Here is a 26,604-nt window from a genome sequence, read left to right as displayed (position 1 = left end):
GAGCACAGCCCAGGCGAGGCCGTGTGGCTTGGACAGTCAGCCACAGCCCCAGCCTGCCCAGGGCCGCACCTGCCCGTCCTGGGCTAGGAGAGCCCTCACCCCACACCATCGTGTCATCAGGATCCAACAGGCAGCAGGTGGCTCACTCATTCCCAGATAATTGGAGACGAGTTTATTTTCAAGGAGGTGTCTAGAGAGCAGGGTTGGAGGGACCACCAGGGACAGCACAGGCCCCCAGATCTGGCGACAGCAGAGCCCTCGCCATGCCAGGCCCAGAGAAGCGTGTGGAGGAAGCAGTGACTACAGCCAGGGAGCAGGAGAGTTGTGGACTGGGCTCCCCCCGAGACAAGGTCAGTCCGCCGTGGTCCAGGAAAGAGCCAGCCCAAGACAGCCTCCCAGTGGGGAACCAGGGGACCCAATACACCAGGCCCACGCTCCTCTCCCACCCCGCACTGTCACCAGGAAGCCACAGGGCAAGGGGTCCAGGCAAGGCTGCCAGCCTTATGGAGCAGAAGCCGGGTAAGGGGTGGAGAGCAGGCCTGGCAGGCCAGCCACTCCCAGAGCCCTGGCCCCGCCTACAAGGCCAGCCCCGGCCACCATCCCCGCAACACCTTCCCTCCGCCCCCACACCCGAGCCGCTCCCACCCCTCTTTGTCACGGTCCCTGGTTCACCTTTGCCAGACACGTGGCCATTAGCCTCTATGGAGCTCACCACCTTCTGGCCCTTGCTGCTGCTGGCTGGGAATGGTCAGTTCCCTGTGGTGCCAGAAATCCTCTAGTGCATGGAACCGCGTCTTATTCACCTTTAAATACAGGCCCAGAGGAGGGGCTCCATAACTGTTGCTTGAATTGCATTTAATTTTAAAATGTCGAGTGCAGTCTTTGCAGACAGCCTCATTCAGTATCATTTATCTGCCACAACATCAGGCCTCCAGGGCCACAGCCTTGCTGTGTGATTGAAGGGAGTTGGGCAGTGGTGTGCTGGTAAATGTCTAACAACCCTCTCTCCTGTGACAAATCCCAGTCCAGCCCTTATGTGTGATGTGCAGCTTTTGCCGATTCCTGTGGTGTAAATGCTCCCACCAGGGCCGGTTTCAGGCTACCAGTGTGGTCACTAGACCCTGGAGTTGTAAAGAGCATGGCCAGTGGCACTCACATGCTGGGATGAGCCAGCCACCACCTCCACACCAGCTCATCTTGTGCCTGCCCAGCCCGCTGTGTTGAAGAGGGCATGTGCAGTAGAGTGCGTGGGAGGGGGCAGTCTATGCGAGAACCTCAGCTCTGTGACCCTGGGCAGGCGCCTTGGCCCCTCTGTAAAAATGGCGTTTGTGGTACCGACCACATGGAGGAATGGTGAGTAAAGATGAGATGATGGCCGCAAGGCAGTGGACACAGAGCAGGCCTGCAGCACAGTTGGGTTTCCTGCCTATCCCCACCTGCATCAGTAGCCCCTGAAGGGGTGGACTGGCCAAACTTCACTGCCTGCTGCCTGCCTGCCAGGTGCTATAGGAATGGCTGCCCAAGCTTCATCTGCAGAGCAAGGCCGACACCTGAGTCTGCCTTACAGGCTTGTGGGAATTCGATGAGGTGGCATGTGGGGTACAGTGGAGCTTGGTCAGCGAGCACACCCACGCAGACATCTTTCTTCATTTGCGCATCGATCCATCCATTAGGTACATTGTTAGGGTGTCCCCTCTGTGTGTCACACACTGCTCTGGATGCCAGAGATTCAGCAGCAGGAGGGACCAAGTCCTTGCTCGTGGCTAGTTCTGGGGGCAGAGGAAGGTAGTGGATCATGGACTCCTGGAGGCACTCAGAGTGGGAAGGGCAGACCTGGGCCGGGGGCAGGGTGCGTGGGGAGTGCCAGCTGGGCAGGGAGGCTCTAGTTTTTGTTTTTCTTATTTTTAGTTGTTGTGGGTGCATAGTAGGTGTATATATTTATGGGATACATGAGATGTTTTCATACAGGTATGCAGTGTGTGATAATCACATCAGGGAAGATGGGGTGTCCATCTCCTCAAACATTTATCCTTTTTGTTACACACAATGCAATTATACTCTTTCAGTGTTATTTAAATGTACAATTAAGTTATTACTGACTATGGTCACCCTGTTATACTATCAAATAGTAGGTCTTATTCATTCTCTCTGCTTTTCTGTTCCCATTAACCATCCCCACCTTCCCCCCGTCCATCCCCACTCGCCTTCCCAGCCTTCTGCTTTCTGTGTCCATGAGTTCAGTTGTTTTGATTTTTAGATCCCACAAATAAGTGAGAACATGCGATGTTCGTCTTTCTGTGCCTGGCTTATTTCACTTAACATCATGATCTCTAGTTCCATCCATATCGTTGCAAATGGCAGGCCCTCATTTTTTTTGTGGCTGAATAGTACTCCATTGTGTATCTGTTCCACATTTTCTTCATCCATTCATCTGTTGATGGACACTTAGGTTACTTCCAAATCTTAGCAATTGTAAACAGTGCTGCAGTAAACAGCAATGCAGGTATCTCTTCCATGTACTGATTTCCTTTCTTTTGGGTATATACTCAGAGGTGGATTGCTGGATCCTACGGTAGCTGTTTTTAGTTTTTTGAGAAACCTCCAAACTGTTCTCCATAGTGGTTGTTCTAATTTATATTCCCGCCAACAGTGTACGAGGGTTCCCGTTTCTCCACATCCTCGCCAGCATTTGTTACTGCCTGTCTTTTGGATTTAAGCCATTTTGACTAGGGTGAGATGATATCTCAGTATACTTTTGATTTGCATTTCTCTGATGATGAATGATAGTGAGCACCTTTTTATATACCTGTGTGCCAGATTCCTTAGGTGGCAACTAGACGTTCAAGGAACAGCGGGGACATTTGTGGCTGGAGTAGACAAGCAAGAGGAGAGAAGCAGGAGTAGGGGTCATGCTGGTCCCTGGTGGGGGGGGAGCCATCTCAGGACTTTGGGTTCTACTCTGGAGAGGACAAACTGTAGGAGCCAGGGAGGAAGTAGGAGGACCAGACAGGAGATGATGGTGGCCCAACCAAGGTGGGAGCAGTGGGCGGTTCAAGGCGGCTGGAGGCAGAGCCAGTGGGGTTTGCTACTGGACTGTTTGTGGGGTGTGGACCAAAAGAGACAAGTCAAGGGTGACCCCCAGATTAGGACTATGTGCTGGACTGGGGCAGGTGTTTCCTGAAATGGGGAAGACCTCAGAGATGGGTTTGAGGGGGGTAGTGGGGAGAGGTCAGAGGTCCCTTTGGGGGCACGTCAAACCGCCAAAGTATATCAGATGTCCAAGTGGAGACTACAAGGGGCAGCTGGGATTCTGGGGAGAAGTCCAGGATGAAGATAAAACTTTGGGATTGTCAACATACAGGTAATTTTTTTAAACTTTTGAGACTAAATCAAAACCTTCAGAAAGTCAGTGTAGACAGGGAAGAAAGAGGTCCAAGTTCTGAGCTTTGGGGCCCATCAGTATCCAGATGTTGGAGAGATACACAGGAACCAGCAATGCAGATGAAGCTTCCGGTAAAATAGAACCAACCGAGAGTGGGGCAGTGCAGCCAAGAGAAGTGTCTCCACACAGAGGAGCCACCAGCTGTGGCCAGTGCTGCTCAGGGCCCAGACCAGACAAAGACTGGACATGTGAGTCACATTGCAGTGGTCACATTGCATTTTCAGTATGGTGGATGTCAAAACCTTGGCAAAGGTGGTTTCAGGGAATGGTGCCTCGGAACGCTGGCTTGGAGTGGGATCAAGAGAGAATGGGAGTGAGGGAATGGGGGCCACAGGTATAGAGAGCTCATTTGGGAAGTTTTGCTCTCAGGGAGGTGGTGAGGTTGGTTTGTAGGATGAAAGCCATGGTGTCAAGGAGGGTTTTCTTTCCCTATCACGGGAGAGACTGCAGCCTGTCAGGGTGCCGGCAGGAGGAAAACACTGATGGCTCTGGAGTGCAAGGGGTGAACTGCCAGAGATGTGAGCACATGATGCTGAGAAGGGCTGCTCTCTAGTGTACAGGTGACGTGGTTGGTCATGTCTGGGAGCACAGTGCTCATCCCTGGGGACAGGTGGGAAGGCATGGTGTAGGTTACGAGGCAGGGAGGTGGGCAGGTGAATGTGGTTGTTGTCTCCTGTTTCCTAGAAGACAGGAAGCAGGGTCTCACCAAGAGTGAGGATAAGGGAGAACATTCGGAAGATTGAGGAGGAAGGGTGAAATCAACATTCAGGTTGTGAGAGCTGAATGGCAGTGCCAGGCCCATGGCAGAGGGTGGTCATGGATTCTGAATGAATCATTCAGGGTGATTTTGTGTTTATCTCCATCAGTGTGGGCTGTGGAGTGGAGCAGGAAGAGCTGGGTCTTAGCAGTTTTGCTAGGCACAAGCGATGATAGAAGAGGGGGGCAAGTTTGTAGAGGGAGGGAGGATAACAACTTATCCACGGTCTTTAAACTCATCCATCTATCCATCCACCCATCTATCCATTCATCCATCTGTCCATCCACCCACCCACCCATTCTTTCACCCACCCATCAACCCCCCCATCTATCCATCCAACCATCCACCCATCCATTCATCCGTGCATCCGTGCATCCACACACCCACCAATCTTTCATTCACCCTTGTTTCCATCCATTCATCCATCTTTCCATCCACCCATCCACCCATCCGTTCATCCATCCACCCACCCACCCATCCGTTCATCCATCCACCCACCCATCCATCTGCCCTCTCATTCATTCAGCCATCTACCCATTTATCCACCCTTCCATCCATTCATTCACTCATCCATCTACCCACCTTCTGATCCCTCCACTTATCTACCCACCCTTTAATCCATCCATCCACCCATCTATCCAGCCATCCATTTATCCCTCCATCCACCCACCTGCCCATCCATGCACCCCTCCCATCCATCCATCCATCCATCCATCCATCCATCCGTACATACATACATATATGCATCCACCCGTTGATGTACACTGAGACTCTTCTGAGTACACCAGGGTGCTGTGCTGAGTGCAGGGATATGGGGACAAAGGGTGAGTGAAGTGGTCCCCATTCTCTGAGAATGCACAGTCCCCTGAGGAACCAGATCCTTCCACAAGCTGGTCCAACATGAGGTCATCTGAGATAAGCCCCGTAGCCCAGCAGGAACTCCTCCACTCACACCACCCAACCCCAGGCCCTTTTTGACTCTGACCCCAGCCGACCTGGGAAGAAGAGAAGCAATGGGACAGATCCTGGCTGCACGTCTTCCGTGTGCTGGGCATTCACGCGCCCTCTCAGGATGGGCCTGATACACTTTGCTTTTCTGATCTGGGGCTCTCCACCAGGGCTGCATGTCAGAGTCTCCTGGGAAACACTGGTTATAAGTGGCCTCTGTTGTTCAGGAGCGTGGCCCAGGTGTGGACACTTCTCTAGGTGACTGGGATGTGTAGCCAGTTCTGAGAGCCGCTTGCAGGACCACAGCCACCCCAGCACAGGTGTGGAGGACACGCAGGGCAGGGGTGTTGCTGGTCACCCTAAGACCCCCTGAGGGGTCTTAGGCTTTCGTTCTGCATTTCCTCTGCCCAGGCTCCATGGTGACCGTTTGCAGATGGAGAAACCTGTGCAGAGAAGACAGACAGTCACCAGGACCACCTGGTGGCTAAGAGGGGACATTGAAGCCCATCCCCATGCATTGCAGGGTCTAGACCCCGATGCTTGGCTGTGAAACCTCCTCTCCCTTGCAAACCCCCCTGGGCAGGGCTACAATTCCATGTGGAGCTGCAGACGGTGGGTTTGGGATCCCGGCTGCCGGTGCTGCTCTCCGGGGTCCTCCCGTACTAGCCTGGCAATTCACTTTGTCTCTGCACCTCAGTTTTATTAGCTGGGAAAGGAGGAAGTGTCCACTCAATGAGTGAGTGTCTATAAAAGCAGGGAGCACGGTGGGCTCAAATATACTGCTTTTATTCTAGTGTCACAAATGTCCCTAAAATCTCCCCATCTCCTAGGGACCTCTTGCCCACCACAGACGCCCTCAGATCTGGCACCTACTGCCAGAGCCCCCACCTTTATATTGGCAAGTTCCCCTGTCGCTTGTTAGGGCTCTAGGCTCCAGCCCTGCAGAACCTGAAGTGAGAGTGATTGGCAGCTGTCATTCAGCCCCAAGTTGAATGACAGGGATGAGAGCTCTGCAGAGGGTTGGAGGTAGGGTGAGAAGGAAGCAGACGGGACAGGAGCTGCCCTTTTTTTTTTCTTTTCTTTTCTTTTTTTGAGACAGGGTCTTGCTCTGTCACCCTGGCTGGACCACAGTGGTGTGATCTTGGTTCACTGCAGCCTCAACCTCCAGGTTCAAGGAATTCTCCTGCCCCAGCCTCCCACATAACTGGGACTACAGGCATGTACCACCATGCCTGGCTAATTTTTTTTAAATTTTTTGTGGAGAGGGTTTCACTGTGTTGCCCAGGGTGATCTCGAACTCCTGGGCTCAAGCAGTCCTCCCACCTCAGCCTCCCAAAGTGCTGGGATTACAGGCATGAGCCACTGCGCCTGACCAGGAGCCCACTCTTTCTCAGGTCTTAGAGGAGGTGGAGGAGCAGGGGGTGGCTGGGAAGATGGTGCAAGTTGGCGAAGGTTCTAATCAAATATTTATCAGCAAATTCATCTCCCCCGTGTCTGCAGGGCCCTCACGCTGCGCCTTCCACTTTCTCTTCACTCCCTTGCTCCTGTTTTCCTGATTTTGCCTCTGGCCATCCCGGGTGCTACATATTCTCCACCCCTTCTGGGTGCCCCGACTCCCCTTCCCTCTCCTCCTCTCTCATGGATCCACCCCTTCCCACTGGACTCGTCACCGACACGTTTGCTAACAATGGACGATGGGGCCTCGCCAGCTATTTTGGAGCAATGAGCCGGGAACCTCCCGCGAGTGTGTATGCGCGGACATGTGTGTGCTTCCCTCCCGTGGCTCAGGAGCTTGAATGTCGCCCCAGTTTCAGAGTCAGCAGAGAGAGGGAAGGAACCAGCTGGCTTTGCGGAGGGATGGGGATGGGAGGAGGACAGCATTTCTGCTCCTTAGGTTCCCACTCAGCGAGTCTGTCGCAGGGTGACGAGCACCGAGACGGCCCCCGCTGCAGAGCCCAGGGACGGCCGGCCCTGGAGGCTTCAGGGAGCAGGGCACAGCTGGGTTGCCCAGGCTCCACCCTTCCAGCTGGCCACACCCACCCTAGGTTGCTCGGCCCCTGGGCAGAGGGTTTGGGGCCTCTAAATAGAAGGAGGGGTGGCCCGGTCTGAAGCAGAACACCCAGTCTGGGACCATCCCTTGGGGCCACCTCCCTGGTGCAGCCAGGCCCCTTACAGCCCCCAGCGCTGTAACAATGGTTTGGCATCTGGGCCATGGTTTCCTGAAGCTTTCCGTTCCCGCTGGACTGCAAGCCCCACCAGCAGGGAGCAGGGGCTGTCGGGGTTGCTGCCAACACAGCCCCTTCCTTGGCATGGGCCTGGCATACCCCAGGTACCCAATCAACAGTTGTTGGGTGGATCTGTAGGAACTGAATGAAGGATGCAGAGGACAGGCCAGGAGTGGGGGAGGCAGAACAGAGGTGGACATGCCAGGTCCACCCGTGCGGGGAGCATGGGCACATGAGATCCACCTGTGCGGGGAGCATGGGCACATGAGGGGCTGGCCCCTCCTTAGCCGGGGGAGGCACTGCCCGGAGGCTGAGAACACAGGAGCCAGGCAGAGGGGGATGTGTGGGTGTGGAGGGAAGCGGGAGAAAGACCGCCCTGCGAGGGCAGCCCCCAGCCTCTGCCTACACCTAGTAGGTGCTCACTGAAGTGTGTGGTGTGAACAAAGTGTACGTGGCCCCGGGCGATGGGAGTATGGGGTGGAGGCACAGGTGAAGGAGGTGAGCAGCCACTTCCCTGCTGGGCATTCCTCCTCCCCACAGCAAACCCCACCTTCAAGAAGGGTGTAGACTCCTGGCTGTCCCTGCCGGGGCGGCTGTGAGTGTCAGACCCGTCCACATCTGAGTAGGGGTCCTAACACACGGGTGGGCTGCTCCAGGCAGAGGCGGCATGTGTCCTTCCAGGCAGCGAGGCCTCCTCACCGCAGACTCCTGGGGGGCGAGTGCCTTGCCTGCTCAGGAGATCCTGGGCCCCAGGCCGTGTCTGCAGTGGAGGAGGCCGGAGCCCCTTTCCCTCTGCCGCCTCCGCCTGCGTCTTGCTCTCTGGGGCTGTGAAAGACCCCAGTCCTCCTCTTGGGGTCATAAGGTCTTCCCACCAGGGCTGCTTCTCAGGCCCTGAGTCAGTGGTTCTCAGTGCACGCAGATTGCCGGAGGAGGCCTGGGATGCGCCCTGGAATCTGCATTGCCCACCAAAAAGCTCCCAGGTGCTGCTGATGCTGTGGGCCCAGGCCGCAGCCACTGCCCTACGTTGCTTCTGGGGTCCTGCCCAAGGGCCTGGGCTTCTAAGAGCCTCTGAGAGTGGCTGCGGGAGCAGTTTTCCCCGCTTGAGACAGCAGGCCTTTGAGGGGGCACAGACAGATCTTCCAGAGCTCCTCAGAGATCCTTGAGACAGAGACTGGAACCCTTCCTGCCCCCCCTCCCAGCACACCTCACTGTCATGGACATCAGTGGCAGGGGAAGCAGGAGGCCGAGTTCAGCTTCTACACAGTCACTTCCAGGGATCCAGGTGCGGGCTGGGCAGTGCCCTCTCGCTCCTGCTTTCCAATGACAAAACCGAGGCTTAAAATCATTTGAAGACGAAGTTGCGCCCTTGTTGCCCAGGCTAGAGTGCAGTAATACGATTTTGGCTCACTGCAACCCCTGCCTCCCAGGTTCAAGTGATTCTCCTGCCTCCGCCTCCCGAGTAGCTGGGATTACAGGCGCCCACCACCACGTTCAGCTACTTTTTATATTTTCAGTAGAGACGGGGTTTCACTATGTTGACCAGGCTGGTCTTGAACTCCTGACCTCAGGTGATCCACCTGCCAAGGCTTAAAATTCTTAAGGAGGTGGGAAGCAGGTAGGTTGGCGCTAAGAGGGGAAGAGCAGTAGTCCTCGCGCTGGTGGAACGTTCTGTGTGTTGTGTGAATCCACGTCAGTATCCTGCTGGTGGTGGTTTTACGGATGTTACCGTGAGGACCCTGGGCACAAGCTGTACAGATCACTCTGTTATTTCTTACAGCTGCGTGAGCCTACAGTTATGTTAAAATGGTTAACTTTTTTAAAATCAGATAGTTTAAAAAAAACCCTTCAGTTGTTCTTGTACCCAGGTCTGACAAGGCTGAGTCAATGGGCTGAAACCCAGCGGCATCTGACTCCAGAGCCAGACTCCCCGGCACTCCCAGCGCGGCACCCCCTCCTGCTCTGAGCTGGTGCCCATGCCGGGGAGCCCCCCATGGAGGGGCCGGGGAAAGGTTGCTGAAAATACTGCTGGAGAAGCCCTGCTCAGCCACAAGGCCCCATCCTCAGGGGCTCCGGGAAGGGGACAAGATTCTAACCAGGCCTTGCTCTCTCTCCTTCCACAGAGCGATCAGGACGCCACGGCTCCGCCTGAAGCAATGGCCCAGCCCTACCCCCCTGCCCAGTACCCCCCTCCGCCACAGAACGGCATCCCTGCCGAGTATGCCCCGCCCCCGCCGCACCCCACGCAGGACTACTCCGGCCAGACCCCGGTCCCCTCAGAGCATGGCATGACCCTGTACACACCAGCACAGACCCACCCCGAGCAGCCAGGCTCCGAGGCCAGCACACAGCCCATCGCCGGGACCCAGACAGTGCCGGTAAGGGCCCCCACGACCCCAGGCCCAGCCCTGGAGCTTCAGGGAGGAGCGCCCACCCAGCAGAAGGGTGGCCCAGGAGGGCATGAGGTATACCACATGGGTGGGGGACCTGGGCAGGGCCTCTGTGTGTGGAGGATGAGCCTTTTACGGGGCTCCTGGGCCAGAAGTTACCCCCAGCAAAGGCACTTCCAGCCCCTGCTCAACCCCAGCACCAAGGAGCTTTGTGATGAGCAGGCATTTGGAGGGACGGCCGGGCACTGAGGGGTGGGGTGGCAGCCACCCTCCTCCAGCCGCCTGGGCCTGGCTTCCCTGCTTCGAGCAAACACTCACCCAGCTGGGAGGTGTCCTCACTGCCAGAGACCTGTTAGTAGAAAGTGAAGGAGACGGGCGGAGGGCAGAGGCAGAGCCGCGGAGGCGGCCCAGGGCCCTCTGAGCTGTCTCGGGTTGCAGGCCCTCCTATCATTTCTAATCGCTTGTAATCTACCTGCTTGGCTGGCCTCCAATCAGATAGCTTCAATTATGTGGTTGTAATGCAGCTCCCAGGCAAAAGTGCTGAGCCCTCACTTCTCACATTTCCTGAGAGCAAAGAGAGCCGGCAGGGAGTGGCCAAGCCGCCGGCCTGGAGTGGGCTCTGGGTACAAAGACCAGGCCCTGACTCTACCCACCCTGCAGAGCCCCGGCCAGTCTATTCCTTTTCTCTGGTCCCCTCCACTGAGATCTCCATGTGCCTCCCCTGCCCCTGCTCTGGGGCTCCAGGTTCATCCAACTGTCCCCGCTGGCCCTGTCCCAGCACTGGATGTGCTAGCTGGCGGGGCTGGGCAGGAGGCCAGAGCTCTCTACACTGCCCAGGAGCGGCACCGCCCTGGCGGCTCCCAATCGGGGTCCCTTCCCAACTGCCTCAGCCCTCCCGCAGTCCAGCCTGGCTCCCAACGTGCTGTGTGGATGCAGATAGGAGCCTTCTCTTGGCGCGTGCCTGGGCAGGGGCTTCCTCCAGCGTCACCCAGGCCTGCTGTGGAGAGAGCCCACCCAGCCGCCTCCTGGGCTGGACATGACCCTCATCTGGCACCCAGGTGGTGCCCTTCCTCCCTGCTTGGAGCCCCGCCCAGCCAGAATCTGCCCTGAGGCCATCAGCCTTTCCAGTGCCCCCCAGCATCCTGATACCCAGGGTTCCTACAGCCACAGGACACACATGGAGAAGGCCAGGCCCTGGGGTGGTAGAAGTGGGGGCCAAGTCATGCTTCCCCGGCTGCTCTGGTTCTGATTCATCAAACCCACGCATTGTGTGTGCTTAGAAAAGAAAGAGATGATCCCGGGAGCCAAACCGGGTTCACCGTAAACAAGTCACGCTAGAGCAGGCTGGGTCTCTTTCTGACTGACTCCAGTAGACACAGCTCATCTGCTCAGACCTCTGACAGCCACCTTATAGACAAACGAGGGGGTCTGTCATGGTGAGCCTCAGGGGTTCGTCCCAGAAGAAAACCAGAAGCAGGAGGGTCAGATGCACAGATAACACAGAGTGGGGACGGACCAGGCGCTCTAACTGAACAACAGAACCGAGGCCAGACGCCTCCTGGACACTGGAGCCACCAAACACGGCCTACCCAGGACACACATAAAGTCTTCCTTCACTCGGCAGACATTTGCTGGGTACCTGGTATGTGCCTGGCACTGAACTGGCACTGAGGCTACAAAGAAGAAATGACCCAGCCCTGTCCCCTGGTTCCTGCCACGCAAGGACAGGAAAGTCAGAAATAGAGGCTGGCTTGGGCCTGGCTTGCCCGTGAGGGTCCACGGACCATGGAGAGAAGCCCCGAGTAAGCAGCAGCTGCTGAAAAGGCGAACGCTGCATCTGATGAAGAACTCTCCGACTAGGAGGATGGGAGTCTCACCACCCAGTCAGCAGCCTCCAGAGCTCCCAGGAAGCGTGTCCAGGCGGGAAGCACCCAGAGCCCAGGGGATGGCAGATGGCCTGGACCTTCCTTTCTTCAGGCTGGGGTCTCTAAGGTCTGGCAGAGGGTTCCTGGTTGTGGTCTGCAGATCTTCCATCCAAGGTCCCAGAGGAGAGAGTCATTCTCCATGACCTGCACCCAGGGCGGGGCTGCCGGCAGAAGTCACGGCGTCGGCGTGGTGCCCCAGGAAGAACAAAGACCTGGGCCGCCCCGGAGGCTGCGCGCTCCCCACCTTGGAGTGTTTGTTCACACGGAGCCTCCCCACCTTGGAAGCCAGCTGGAGAGGGTGTTCCAGATTCCAGGAGCTCCTTCCTCCCAGAGGCTGCCCAGCACTCACAGCTGAAGGCCGAACGCTCCCTGCTGGCTCAGGTGTCCCCGGGCCCTGTCCCTGGTCATCAGCAGGGCCCTTTCAGCTCACTCGAGCCTCCCCTTGGTCCTGCCCCAAGCAGCCTGGTATTGGGGTCTAGATCTTCGAAATAGGAAGTGGGGTGAGTTCAGAGCTTTGGTCCAGATCCGCCTAGGTCAGAGTGTCTCCTGGAGCACTCGAGGGCCCATGTGCAACCACCAAGTACCCTGGTCTCTTCCTTCCCCACCATTCCTGAGGTGCCACCCAGGGAACCCCCCCGAGAGCCTGCTGCCCAGGTTGGCACCAGGTCAGGGCTTGCAACCTCCGGATGCTCCCTGGACCCAGACGCCGCCCAGAGGCCACCAGGGCTTCCCGCCCTCTCCCCCAAGGGGACTTCCTTCTGCTGGTGAGCATGGGCTGCCCTGGCAGGTGGCGTGGCCAGGGCCAGTGGAAAGGGGGAGCTCGGAGCACCTGTCCGGCCCCCATATCACCCGCCCCACTGGTAGCTGTGGCAGAGCTGGCCCCTAGACAGCAGGGTGCTGTCCAGGCCCGGGGCCCACACAGGCAGCCTATTCCGTTCTAGGACCTGGGGCTGATGGCGTCAGTGGGAGAGAACAGTGGCCCCTGCAGCCTATGCCTCTACCTCCCCGTCTCCTCCACCCCAGGACCCCCAAAGACAGGCTGGGCCCCAGCTCCGGAAAGACTGCCCTGGAATTTCTGGAACCACGAGGCCTCTTCCTGCTCCTCCTCCCCTCAGGAGGGTTTCCAGCCGGGAATTGGTGGGAAGTCTGTGTTCAGCCAACTCAGGGCCTTTCCCAACACTGCCACCACCCAGGTGGGATGCACCCCTCAACTCCTAGTCACAGAAGCACAGCTGACCCTGCAGAGAGAAACATGGCGCTCCTGGGGGCCACCGGTCCCTCACCGCCACCGAGACTTCCCACAGAAGGCAGAGCGTGCGCTGATTTGTGTGGTCTTGATGCCCTCGGGTGGATCCCGACCACCTCCAGTGGCTTTCTGGCTACATCATTCCCCAGGAAGGCTCGTCCCCTCTGAGCAGAACACCTCTTTTCACCGTCCAGAGATACGGAGGCTCCTTCCTGGTAGGGCAGGGGCGTCTCTGCTCATCCGTGATGGGAAGAGACATGTGACAAGAACCCACGAGGGGCACGCACACCTGCAGACACGCTCCGTTTCTCTCATTCTCACCGCGACGTCAGCTGCCTTCTCTGGACAAATGCAGCACAGGCTACAGAGTGCGATGAGGGGCTGCGGAAGGACCGGGGGACCCCATCTCACTACCCTGAGCCACCGCCAAGGTCTGTGTTCCTCAGCGGGGGTCACCGTCTGGAGCATTTATTTATTCACTCAGGGTCAGGCAGGTGCCAGCACTGTGGGCCCTTGGGGGTCACACACTGTCCTTATGCTCAGGGGACCCTCAGCTTGCTAACAGACCAGGTGCATTGGCTCACGCCTGTCACCCCAGCACTTTGGGAGACAGAGACAGGTGGACCACGAGGTCAGGAGTTCCAGACCAGACTGGCCAAAATGGTGGAACCCTGTATCTACAAAAATACAAAAATTAGTCAGACATGGTGGCGGGCACCTGTAATCCCAGCTGCTCGGGAGGCTGAGGCAGGAGAATCACTTGAACCCAGGAGGTGGAGGTTGCAGTGAGCCGAGATCACGCCGCTGCACTCCAGCCTGGGCGACAGAGCAAAACTCTGAGAAAAAAAGAGAGAGAGAGATTAGCATACGGATAGAAAATGCCAAAGCACGGAGGGTCACTGTGGAGGGCCAGCCAGGCAGAGGGAGACAGGATGAGACTGGTGTTTTCCAGAACCCACACGGGCTCCTCCACCTGCCAGAGGGGACCCCACGTGGGCGGCAAGGGCCTGATGCCTGAGGGGCCAGCACCTGCCCCACTGCCCACTGGGGATCTGGGCTCTGCACCCCTGGCTTCACTGCAGGCATAGATGCCTACGGCCAGGTTGCTGGAGGCCTCTCTGCCGGGTGACCCCAGGATGAACCTCTGTCCTCTCTGCCATCCGTCGGGCCTGAGCCTCCTCTCAGAAACTCCCGCACTTGCCCTGATCTTCCATTTGGGCCACCTCGTCTATAACTACAGGCCTCATAGTCTGGCCGAGGCTCTGTCTCCTCCGCCAGGAGCTGCAGCCCTCGGTCACTGTGTTCTTGGCTCTCACGGCTTATGGAAAGGGTGAAGGGTAGCCATGGCTGGCCACTGGCCTGAGAGAGGCAGAAGAGAGGCGATGGTCCCCAAAGCAACACCACAGTGAGGCTCAGCTGAGATGCCCCTACCCAGGCTGGGAGGTGGGAGTGGAAGAGGCGTCAGTCGGCTGGCCGCGCCACAGTGCAGAGGCCAGCAGGGGGTTTGGAATCCTGTGTTCTTCAAATGCCACGTGGGAGCCGACAGTCAGTGCCGCCGGGCTCTGAGGCAGACACTCCCAGTGGACAGGTTGAGACCACACACAGAGAACCTGTCCTCCAAGGCTGACTGGCCGCCCACTGGGGGCCCACCAAGGCGGGTCCTTGCCTGAGTGCCCAGGAGGTCTTTGGAGGAGCGAGGAGAGATGGCACTGTCGAGGAAGGGATTTCCAAAAACCGGTTCATCTTGTGTCGCAGCAGCACAGCTTGGTTCTGTGCCAACAACAGCCGCCGGGTCCCACTTGCTGTCCGGGGTCTGCCTAGGTCCACCAGACCCTGCCCAGGGCTCATTCCCTTTGCCTATCTCTGGGCCAAGCTTGGGGGGCCCAGGGGAAAGCGGGTGCAGGCTCCTCAGAGGATGTGGAGAGTGGGAGATGCTGTGTGGCAACTAGACCCCCCACCCTGAACTTGAATGGGCTGGGGAGGTGTCCATAATGGCCGGGCCAAGACAGAGCTGGGGAAAGACGCAGAAGCAGGACCCGCAGCTCAATCAGGAGGGAAGGGCGGTCCTGTTCTTCCCTCTTTCCCTGCATTTGAGAATGAGAAGCAAAGATGGTTTTTGTTTTTTTTTTTCTCTCTCTCTCTCTTTAAGTAGGGGAAAGAAAGCCTCTGAAAAAGTTGGAAAGGCAGTGGAGGCTGCTGGACCGCTACAGTCAGCGGTTGGAGAGCCCCCATACCCCGGCCCAGGGCAGCCCATGTGCAGTCACTCGTAGGGCTTACCTGCACACACGACAGTTTCACAGCCATGGAACCCACTTAGCCTCTGCCCAGGGCTGAGCAGGGATAGAACAGCTTCTTCCTCACCTGTGTCCTGGCCCCACTCATGGCTCCTCCCACTCCCACCCCATCACCCCATTCCTCCTGCCTCATCCTCAGCTGCTTCCCTTTAGGACTTTGGGGTGGATGCCCCAGCTCCCCTGGGTGGGCGCGGGGCCGGTTCCCGCCATCGTGGCCACCCTGGCGTGCTGACCACCGCCTTCTGCTGCTCAGAGGGCAGAGCTGCGTGCCCCTATCCAGGCTGGATTCCCGAATCTGGGATGACTCAGTCACCTGTACCCAAGAGCAGCAGAGGGCACAGGTGCATCCCTGTCCACTGAGGAGGAAAGACCCACGCCTATCCGGCGGGAGGGTGGGGTTCAGAACCTCCGTAAAGATCGGCGGATGTTGGGACGGTCTCGTCTTGGTTCAGGGGTGAGGTCAGCCCTTCCAGAGGTCTAGCACAGGCTTGCTTTCTGCAAGAAAACTTGGGACCAAGGAGGATGGCAGCAGAACTGGGAAACTGGGCTGCGGGGCATCTCTAGTTCCCTAGGCTTGGATGGAGGAGCCCCCTGCTTATCCCCTTGGAGCCAGAGTCAGCTGCCCTGTGTTGCTGGGGACCTGATAGACCTGATACCAGCCAGACCAGGAGTCTCTGGAGGCCTGTCGTCCACCCTCCTGGCCCTGCCAGCTGTGCCCACCACGGATGCCTCCATGCCAAAGCCCAGCCCCCACTGATGGGGGTGGCACATGTCAGGGAACCCCAAGGAGCAGCCACCCAACTTGCCCAAGCCTGGGGGCTCATGCCCTCTAAGAGCCTTGGCCACTGTCCACCTCTTGGGGTCCTGAGGGAGATGCGGGATCCACCCAAAGCCTCACGCCTTGGGAACACGCAGAGCTCAGGACACATGCCCGTCGGAATTGGGTCAGCACACCACATGGCGCGTCTGCTGAGACAGGTCCTGTAGCGCACGTCCAGGTGAGCTCCAGGACGGCAGTTCCCACATTGTCGCCGTCCCACACTGTGGGGTGTGTGCTGCATCCTCACTTCTCAACGCAGGGGACAGAGGTGCATCAGGGACATGGACACATGCTCCAGTCCTCTAGACCCCACTCCCAGCCTGCCCCACTGCCCGCGCTAGTGGCTGTTGCCAGGGAAGAAGCTGCGGTACAGCAGAGGCTGTGTCCTCTACCTCCCAGCGCAGCCCAGGAAGTGGTAACTTCCCCTCTTGGCACCTAGGGGCACCTGCTGCCCTGGAGCCTGGTCAGAGGCTTCCTGACCACATGCAGAAATGCAGGGGAGCAGCCTGTCCTTCCAGAAAGGACAACCAGGGCGGCCGTGCAGGGGGCGGCGCCAGCCGGACAGCCACTCAGGAGTCGAGGGACCAAGCTCTGGCCACTTAGCTGTAGTGTGACCTTGGCACAGCTCTGCCTCTCTGGCTCATTTCCTCTGCCATGGGCCGAGGCCTCTGGCACTGTGACCCCAGGCTCCCCGCTCACCGTCCTGACTCAGCACTCCTTTGGTGGCCCGCGACAGATGCCCTCCGGAAAGTGGCTTCAGCGGCCAGGTGCTTCGCCTGGCTGGAGATGCGTGGGAATGGCTCTCTGGGGCCTCTCGTCTTGGCTTTTCTCTTGCTCCCAGACTGGCTGCCTCTGCTCTGCAGGCCACATGGGAGACCATGCCACCAGCCTTCCATTTGTACCGACTGCAGTGTAGGCCTCTCAGGGACCCCAGTCTCCTCTACTGCCACTCCAGAAAGGATCCAGATGGCTGGAGCCAAGACCCTCCTACCTTCGGCTGGCGTCCTGTCCCAGAAGCCAGTTGGCCTCTGAGGAGGGGTTCTCTGTGTGTGGCCTCCAGCTGTCCACCGGGAGTATCAGGAGGCCCAGAGCCAAGGATTCAAATGCAAAGGGTGTATTTGGGAGATGATCTCACAAAACCCGTAAGGGGCAGCGTGGAATTGAGGCGAGAAGGCAAAGGAAGCCAATAAAAGGTACACTGTCAGCCTGCTGTTCCCATGGGCAGCTGAGCTCAAATTGCTGGAGGAAGTGTGGACAGTGAGAGCCCCTCCAAGGCACCCCGTGGGAGCTGGGGTGTGCACCCACCACCTGTGCCTGTCGCCGCCGAGGGCCTCTCCTGCACCCTGGTGCTCCTGTGCCACCCACCCATCTTGCCAGTGGGCTGAGCGGGGAAACAGTCTGCAAGGCTGGCACCTGCGGCTTGGCTGCATCCATGGAACTGGACTGTAGCGCCCCTTGGGCCTGGACCCAGGTCGTGATGAGCTAATGGCCACCTCGGAGAGTCACCCGTGCATCCACCCGGCCGATGCTGATGAAGCACCCGCCACATGTCCGGAGTTCCTGCTCTGTGGATACAGCCGAGACTCAGCCAGACTGAAGGCCAGGCTTGCCGTGAGCTCGTGGCCAGTCCACTGGAGAAGACCACGCAGGAAAAGCCTCACACAGGCCACACTGCGCTGCCTCAGGCGGCACCCCTGCCTTCTCACAGGGAGCTGAGGGCCGGGTGGCTTTTGTTTCCTGAGACCCAAGTCTTTGGGAGCCCATCTGCCCACCAGCATTTGGGTCCAAATGGAGACTAACTGTAAAGGACTGGACTCAGCCACCTCTGCCTTGGGAGAGGCTTCTGGAGGTGAACCCTAAAGGTTCTGAGTGGCAGCAGCAGGCTGGAATAAACAGGAGCATGGCGGGGATGGGGGGACACGAAGAGGCAGCACCTTCGGACAGGCGGACCCTCGGGCCGGGCTGACATCTGTCTCCAGCTCACCACTTCATCATCAGGACTTGAAAGCCAGTGGGGTCCTCGGGCCCCCAGAACTGCCTTGAGATGTCAGTGGGGCTAAGAGACCGTGGAGGTTCAGCCTCTGTGGACAGGGCTGGGCTGTGGGAGCAGGGAGCAGAGCAGGCCAGGAGGCCTTGCACTGGGATGGCGGGAGGGAGGCGGCCTCTCACCTGCACAGTTTGGGCAAAGGCCTAGAGGTGGAGCCTCTCCGTGTGAGGTGTCCCTGTGCTGTATCTCATGGAAACTGTCTGCCCAGGTTCTGCCAAGGATCCCAGCCCAGGGATGGGAGAGGCCCAGAAGGGTGGGGGAGAATCTGGCCTTTAGACCCTGCCCTCCCTTCAGCAGAGGGGATGGGCAACCCCGCACACAGAGGCAGCCTCCGCAGCCCAGTCCTCTCCCTGCAGCAGACAGACGAGGCGGCACAGACGGACAGCCAGCCGCTCCACCCCTCCGACCCTACAGAGAAGCAGCAGCCCAAGCGGCTACACGTCTCCAACATCCCCTTCCGGTTCAGGGACCCCGACTTGCGGCAAATGTTCGGGGTGAGTGTGCGCGGCCCTGCCCATCCTGCCCTCCACACCTGCCCCAGCTCCAGGGTGGCACCTACAGGCCCTGCCTTCCTGCCCACAGCTGCTCCTCCGGGTTCCCTGCCTCCCACTGCACTGGGAGCCTCCAGGGCCCCAGGATTCCCTCCCTCCTGGGCCCAGCCCCGACCTGACCTGAACCTGCTGGGAGGGTGGCGGGGAAGAGGAAGGCCTCGAGCTGAGGAGTAGGCGGATCTGTTGTGGCTGCCCCGCAAACCCCACTCCTCCTGCTCCCAGCTAGAAATTCACCCATGGTCCCCAGACCACCTGATCTCAGGGGTTTCCTAGAGTGCCTTGGGGCCTCGCAGCCAGTTTGGTTATGACCACCCTATTCCCACATTCTGGCTCTTGTCTCCTCACAAGAGGGTACCTGGAGGGGCACCTCGGCCTCCCACAGAGCAGCAGCCCCAGCCCTGGCCTCTCCTGTGTGCCTTGGGGCCGGGCAGTCAACCTCTCTGGGCCTGTGTCCCCCGGGCCCCCGGGTGGGGAACTTGGAACCGGATGCACAGTCGATGGGAATTGAAGCCCGTCCTGGACTCCGTGGGCCTGTTCCGGGTTTTGCACTGTGGCCTTCAGCCCTGGTGGTGGGGTCACTGAGAACGTGCAGGGCTGCCCCGGGTCCTGGTCACTTGGTTGTTGTTGGACTTGAATGCGCCTAGCAGGTGTTGGTGCCTGCGGGGGCTGGGGCTGCTGAGTGGTGGGGGAGCAGCAGCAGCTGGGCGGCTCAGCCGGGCTCCCAGGCCTGCCCTGGCCACAGAGGACCACGCAGCCCAGCCACGTTTCTTCCCTCCCTTCAAACTCCTCTTCCCCCTGCCTGCCGCAGTGCCCACCCCACCTCTGCTGTGCAGGTAGACAGCCTCTGGCTCCTGAATCCCAGCCTCTCTCCTCCTGCCACCCTGACCCAGCTGGGATTTGCCATGCAGACTGGAGGCACCTCTGGCAGCCCCAGGGTGGAGAGGTTCCCCTCCACCTACCCCCTGACGTGACCCCCAGAAGTCCACTCCCTGTCTCAGGATCCCAGCCTGGTTGGATTTGGAGTTTAGACTTACTGGAGGGCTGGCATGACTTAGAATCATCAGATGGCAAGGACTCTGTCCCTTCTTGACCCTGGGTCCTGAGCGAGCGGCCAGAGTTCTCTGGGCCTGGGACTGCCCCTTAATAGCAGCTGACATTTTGGAGCTCTGGCTGGCTGTCCTCAAAGGATGGCATTTTGGAGCTCTGGCTGGATGCCCCCTGCAGGGGACCTGTTTACATACACTCAGTCCCTGCAGGACGGGGGCACCATCCCGTCGGCTCCTTGGGTCCCTACAGGACAGGGACACTGTCCCCCATCAGCTTCCTGGCTCTCTGCAGAACGGGGGGGTACTGTCCCCTTTTCAGCACCTGGCAGAGTTGAGATTTCATTGTTGTCTGGCCCCACTGGGGCTTGCTGCACCCCCCACCTCCAGGGCTGTGTGGAGGTGACTAGGAAACCCCCATCAGTTGCCTGCACTGCAGGCTTCAGGATGGGCCCTAGGGACCTCAGAACTGTTGTTTGGGGCTGTTCACATACCAGTGAGAGACCAGGCTGCCCCATGGGGACCGTGGCCAACAGTGGGAGGGAAGAAGGCAACTAGAGCATCATGGCCCAGCTGGCCTGAGCGTCCTGCACAGGCCGGGCCTGGGTTCAGGTCACTGTTGCCCAGCACCCCACTCCAGCACAGCCCCACGACAGGCTGTGCAGGGTCCTGGGGGCCTGGGCAGAAGACCCTCCGCATCCCTCTTTCCCTCACACCCTCCACCCCATTTTCCCCCTGCCCAGCCTTCTCCACATCTCAGGGACGCCTGAGGGTCCCATTTCCCAACCAGGGGTCCTGACCTCCAGTGGCCTCAATCTCCATTTCCTGACCCCAGCACTTTCTCTTCTCTGTGGCACTTTGTCCCTAATGGGCACTCATGCCCCTCTGCCTCCCCCGTCCCCCATCCTTTGGAGAAGGGTCTCAGAGCAGACCTTTACCCTTTAGTGTGAATTAGGGGTGGTGGTCATGCCTTGGGTACCCTGTCCCCACTGTAACCCTTTCCAAGTGGTCAAGTCCTAGCAGGGTGAGGAGGGGACGCTGGTGATGTGCCCATCCCCAGCTGGCAGCTGGAGTTAGTGTCCTGGCAGGAAAAGCTCCCCGAGGCAGAAGGGAGATACGGGCCTCTAGGAGAGGCTGGGAGAGCTGTCCCTACCCCCACACCACACCAAGGACCCTCTTGGTGATGCCTTGGGCACTCTATCCCCACCATCGCCCTCTCCAAGTGGCCAAGTCCCAGCCGCTCCATGGCCAGAGGTGGGAGGGGTCCCAGGGCTCCTTTCCCAGTCTGGGAGCCCAGGGCAGAGCACAGGGACCAGCGTCTCAGGAGTGGAGCGGGCGGCCGGGCCAGCGGTCTTAACCCGCACTTTCCTGTCTGCCCCACTCCCTCTTTGTCTCTGTCTCTGCAGCAATTCGGAAAAATTTTAGACGTGGAGATCATTTTTAACGAGCGGGGCTCCAAGGTGGGTGCCGCACGGAGCTGCCGCCTTACAGCGCCGGCTGTAGGTCCCGCCAGGCTAACGTGTGAAATGTGCGTTTCCTTCCTGGAGAGCTTCGCGCCCGAGGACCCCTGAGCGACACGGGTGCTTGTATTCCCCGCTCTTCCACCCCCACCCGCCCCGCCCCCACCCCAGCTGTCTGTGCTGTTGCTGCCGCTGCCGCTTTTTCTTTCTGAGCCACCAGGACCTCTTGCCTGCACCCCAGGGCCCTGGGCCCCTGGGCCCGGGCCCCAGCCCACTGAACGCTCACCCCAGGGGACCACTGGCCTGGAGGCTTGAGGGAGGGGCTGCAGAGAGGGCAGGCCGGGGAGGGCGTCCAGCGGAGACAAGCCCTGCTGCCCTTCCGGGAAGGCACGACCCTCTGCCCTGGGCTCCGAGGGTGGAGGTGGGGGGGCTGCCCCTGCAGGTCCTGTAGCCCAGCCTGGGCCCCCCACCCCAAGGTGGGGTTCAGGGGGCCGGCCTGGCCTGTGGTCAGGTATGACGTCTCTCAGGTGGCTTTGGCCTGTCCCTGTGGAGATGCCAGGTGATCAGCTCAGGCTGGGCTCAGGCTGGGCCAGCAGCTGCCCCCCTGGGGCCCATACCCCTCCTGGCATCCTGCCGGTGGCCCTAGGACAGACCACTGGGCTGCCTGCGTCTCCGCCTCAACTCACCTGACTCAACCCCTTCTCTCTCTCCCCCCCCTCCCCTGCCCCCCCAACTCCTCTTCTTCCTCCTCTTTCTCACCCTGTATCCTCCTCTCCGTGCCTGTCCTTCCCTCTCCTCTGCTCACAGGGTTTTGGGTTTGTAACTTTTGAAACTAGCTCAGATGCTGACCGAGCCCGGGAGAAGCTGAATGGGACGATCGTAGAGGGACGGAAAATTGAGGTGCTCAGATAAGTGTGCTGCGGCAGGGATGCCCTGAGATCGCCCACCTGCCCCCCAGCTCACCCAGCCCCGCCACTGCCGCACCCTTCAGAGAGCCTGGCCAGGGTCCCCTGGGGTGGGAGGAAGGGTTGCACTAAGGCCAGAGTAACTGGCTGCAGGCCAAGCCCTGTCACCTGTCACTCCTTCAGGCTCACCTGAGGTCCCCTCTCCCCTGCCTCTTCCCTGCTTTTCCTAGGAGAGGCCCTGTCCCCAACCAGACAGTGAAAGAGCCCCAGAAATCCTGTATTTGGGGCTTGGCAGCTTCAAGGACCATGGCCAGTACACCCGGGCAAGGAGCCATTAATCCCCAGACCCTGCTCACCATGGAGCAGTGACTGTCCCCAACCTGTCCCCACGCGGCCCAGTCTGGGCCCTGCAGTTTGCTCCCACCTTGGCCCCACTCCTCCCCTTGTTTGGGTAGAAGCAGAGTCAGCAGTGGCAATGGCCAGGGCAGAGGAGGAGACCAGGCCCCAAGGAGGAGCAGGGAGAGGGAGCTCTGGGTCCCTCCCTGACACCCACCCCGCTCTGTCCCCTGCTTCCCAGAGGCCCAGAGTGCCAGTGGGCTGTGTTCCCTTGCTGCGGCCTGGGTATCTGGAGCTGGGTCCCCCAGCAGGCAGGGCAGCCAAAGGGTGGCTGGAGGAGGGCTGGGGCGAGCCACCAAGGCAGAACCCTCAGGCAGGAGGTGAAGGGCGTGAGAGGAGGTTTCCAGACTTCCGAAGGCACTGGCTTGGCCAGGCTGCAGCCCCATGCCCTCAGGGCTCACACTGAGGACACAGGGGAGGCAGAACAGCCCAGACCCCTTCCTGGGGCCCATCACCCCTGCTGTTCTCGACTCTCTTTCACACACGCCTCATCCTCCCCATCCCAGGCTGCCCCTGGACAGCCTCACCCGGGCATATGTGTGGAAAATAGGTGACTTCGTGCCCAGAGCCCCTCCCTGTCAGCCTCATCCTCCAGGGGCACAGGGGCCCCATCAGAGAGCTCTGTGCTCTGCAACATTGAGGACTCTGGCCTCGGGGGAGGGGGGCATCATCCAGGAAGGGTATGAGGCCATCTTGGTGCCCATGCCTAGCTAGGCCTTGGCAGCCTCAGGGAGGAGGGGGCGTCCTGAAGTCTAGCCTCTTAGCTGGTTCTGGTTGGAGAACACTTTGTGGAGAGTCTACCAGGGAGCTTCTCCAGCTGTCCTGGGGTGCCTGGGAGTCTGGGGCTGGGTTTATGGGAACAGCCATGTGAAGAATACAGGCCAGCAGGCCTGGGTCTGGGGTCCTGGGCCAGGCGGGGCTTTAGCCCGTGCTGGGAGCAGTGGGGGCCGAGGCTCCCGGAGGGCAGGCAGCACGGTGGAGAGAGGAGGCCGGGGCGGGAGGCGGGGCGGGGAGGAGTGGCTGGTGGGTCTTCCAGGAGGCTAATCGTCCCTCTTCCTCTCTTTCCTTCCCTCTCCGGACAGGTCAATAATGCCACGGCCCGAGTCATGACCAACAAGAAGACGGGGAACCCCTACACCAACGGTAAGGGGCTAGGCACCCCCACCAGGCTGCCGGGGTCACTGGTCGGGCAGAGGCCCTGGGAGAGCTGAGGCTTCTGGATCCTAGGCAGCCCCCATCCCCAGTGTCCCAGCCCTGGGGCTGCTGCTCTGCTCCCGGTCAGAAGCGGGTGGGGCAGAAGAGGCAGGAGGAGAGCTGGGGGCCACCCACCCCACTCATGGCCCCGTACAATCAGCCATCGCTGGAGTCTCGCTTTCCCAAGCGTGCCTGGCCCCCAGAGGCGACGCGTGCAGGCTTCTGACACAGTGGGACAGCAGTGCCTTCCTGGGTTAGGACGGACTTTCCCCCAGGGCCTTGAGTTCGAAGGCTTCTGTGCTGAGACCTGCTGCACCAATTCCCGGTGTGAGCAAGCTCACGGAGGGCAGCAGGGGCACGGGGGGCCTTGGGTGAGCTTCTAGACCTCTCTGAGTTCCAGTCTCTTCAGCTGCAAAACAGAAATAGTGACACCATCCCCCAGAGCTGCTGGTTGAGAAATGACACCTCTAAGCGCCATGAGCAAGGGCCCGGGGGGAGGTGCTCAGATTTCATAGAATGTGATTACAGGAACTGTCTTCCTGGGGCTTTTCAAGCACGGCGGGGGCACTGAGGCCCCAGGCTGAGCCCTGCTGTCCACAACGTGGGGAGACTGAGGCATCTTGTGTGTGTGCACCACACTGCAAACAGAGGTGGCCGGTCTCCCTTGGAGATGGATCTGCCAACGCTAAGTGCTGGCTCTGGAGAAGCGGAGGGGACCACTGGTGGCCACTGCGAGTCTTAACTCCATCAGGCGAGGGGCCTGCTTTGAGCGGAGCAGGTGTGTGTTGGGGGCCTCGGCTCATTCCTGCCAGGGAGCAGCTTCCCACTCGGAGCCCTTAAAAGCCTCAGCGCTGCTGCTGGACAGGATGGGTCTCCCTGTTGCCGTGGACTCTCAGACGGTGTCACCCCCAGCCTCTCATGGCCCCCCACCATGTGATCGGCCATACGTGGAGTCAGGTGACGACCAGCACGGAAGCCTGGATAGGACTGCCCGATCCGCCACCTCGCTCCCCAGCTCTTCTCCTGGTGTCCGATGCTGGGATGGCGCCGGGACTCTGGCCTGGCCCAAGTTTGACTTGATTCTCGTGGCCTCATGTCTTGCTTTTATGAGGACTTACACATCTCCAATTCTTTTTAAAAATCTGGGAGTCCTCCCACTTTGCAAGCATCCCGAGTGCTTTCTGGATGTGACTCTTCCGTGATCTGGCACTTGGCACAGGAAGTAAAAGCGGGAGACATTTTTACAGGGTCCAGGTGATCAACCAGCGGGGCGTCCAGATCTCTGGAACCAGCTGCCCACTCTGCACCCAAGAGCCACACTCACCACTGTCTGGGCGGAAACGAGAATTCAGGGGAGCACAGAAATCAGAATAGACCCATCCCTGAATGGCCTTGGACTGTGCAGCTCCTGAGGGGCACAGAACCCACACCAGTGAAACATCAGGGAATGGAGGGAGGTGGGAACCTTTGCAGCAAGAGCCGTTTCATCTCAATGTCTTCATCAGCCTGGGCACAGAGGACTGCAGTGGGACGGCCCTGGGTTCTCTGCAGGTTGGCACCGAAGCCAACACATGGGCTCTGGGGGCGAATGCCAAGTGACTTGCTTCAACACTACCCAACACTCTGGAAGTCATCAGCTGGGGGTGGAGGTTTCCATTGTAGAAAACAAACCCACCAGGTTTGCCCAGGTGTTAACTATTCATAGTAGAAACAGGCCATCCAGGCAGTTTCAGGCTGCCTCTGCCATCTGGGGTTCCGGACAGTGAAATGGAGCCAGCAGAGACAGGTGGAGGCTCCCAGAGAGGCAGAATCGACAGGTGAGGGCACCCAGGAAGCCAGAATAACTGGCGGAGGCATCCAGGAAGCCAGAATTAACAGGTGAAGGTGCCCAGGGCCATCTGAAGCACACATACAGCCTCCAAGTCTCACTCGCCCAGTATGGACCAGAAGAGCCACTGGATGGAGCCTGGGGGAGTCTGGGCTTGGGGTCAGGGTCTGCAGGACTGTTCCATCATGGCCCTGCTAGTAAAGAGTCAGCTTTTGAGACTGGAGGTTTCCCCAGGAAAAAAAAAAAAAAAAAAATTTTATTTCAGCCTGATGCAGTGGCCCACGCCTGTAATCCCAGCACTTTGGGAGGTTAAGGGGGCAGGATCTCTTGAGCCCAGGACTTCATGACCAGCCTGAGCAACACAGGGAGACCCTGTCTCTACAGATAGTTTTTTAAATTAGCTGAGGGTGTGGTGGCAGGCACCTTTGGCCCAAGCTACTCGAGAGGCTGAAGTACGAGGATCACTTGCGCCCAGGATGTCGAGGCTGCGGTGAGCTGTGACTATCCACTGCACTCCAGCCTGAGCAACAGAGCAAGACAACCGCCCCCCCCCCCCCCCAAAAAAAAGTTTCTTCCCTCCTAACCTGGGATTTATCTTTTTGGAAGATTCCAAAGTCCCAGCAATGACGTCTAGATACAAGGTTGTGTGATGGTGGGCCAGGGATGCAGGGTGGGGTGAAGAGTTGGCCAGAGGGAGGAGCAAACCCCGACCCTCCGTCCTCACTGCCTCCGGTCTGCCTGCCCTGCAGTGGGGTTGTTAGAATCTGGGTCGGGCTCACACGTGGCCTGGGCCCATTGCCACTCTCTCCAGATGTATCTCCCCAGCTGGCCAGTGGGCTCTCATCCCTGCTGTCCCTCCCCGCACATTGCAAAGGGACAAGGAGCGGGGCCCACGGGGCATGCTGTAGAGAGAAGACCTGGGTACACTGAAGAGGGGGGAGGGGCTGGGCCTCATCAGGAAACCGTCCTGCCCACCCTGTCAGAATGCCTAGAGCCGGAGCCCACTCCAAGACAGCTGGTTTCCCCTGCAGAGGCCTCCCGGTGAAGCAGGTCTTTGCCCTGCTCCTGGGCCCCCCGGGGAGAGGAAGACTGGCCCACCTGCAGGAAGGGAGAGGCTGGGAGGCCGATTACAGCCT

At 59.3% G+C, this 26,604-nt stretch overlaps 1 protein-coding gene across 2 annotated transcripts in view; it reads left to right on the top strand.

Moving 5' to 3' along the window:
- Positions 1-26,604, top strand: part of RBFOX3 (RNA binding protein, fox-1 homolog (C. elegans) 3) — a 460,304-nt gene that overhangs the window by 424,676 nt on the left and 9,024 nt on the right. Inside the window, exons 5-9 of one of the 2 annotated variants that reach the window (XM_011990849.1) lie at positions 9,493-9,747; positions 18,448-18,585; positions 21,092-21,145; positions 21,953-22,045; positions 23,529-23,589. In XM_011990849.1, the coding sequence (XP_011846239.1) occupies positions 9,526-9,747; positions 18,448-18,585; positions 21,092-21,145; positions 21,953-22,045; positions 23,529-23,589 (568 nt within the window). In that variant the 5' untranslated portion in view covers positions 9,493-9,525. The remainder of the gene's footprint in view (positions 1-9,492; positions 9,748-18,447; positions 18,586-21,091; positions 21,146-21,952; positions 22,046-23,528; positions 23,590-26,604) is intronic. The other variant, XM_011990912.1, reaches the window with a different exon arrangement.

This window comes from Mandrillus leucophaeus, unplaced genomic scaffold (assembly GCF_000951045.1).
Source record: "Mandrillus leucophaeus isolate KB7577 unplaced genomic scaffold, Mleu.le_1.0 Scaffold1, whole genome shotgun sequence".
Lineage (NCBI taxonomy): Eukaryota > Metazoa > Chordata > Mammalia > Primates > Cercopithecidae > Mandrillus > Mandrillus leucophaeus.
Note: the sequence above shows the minus strand (reverse complement) of the source record. Positions and strands in the feature narration are given on the sequence as shown.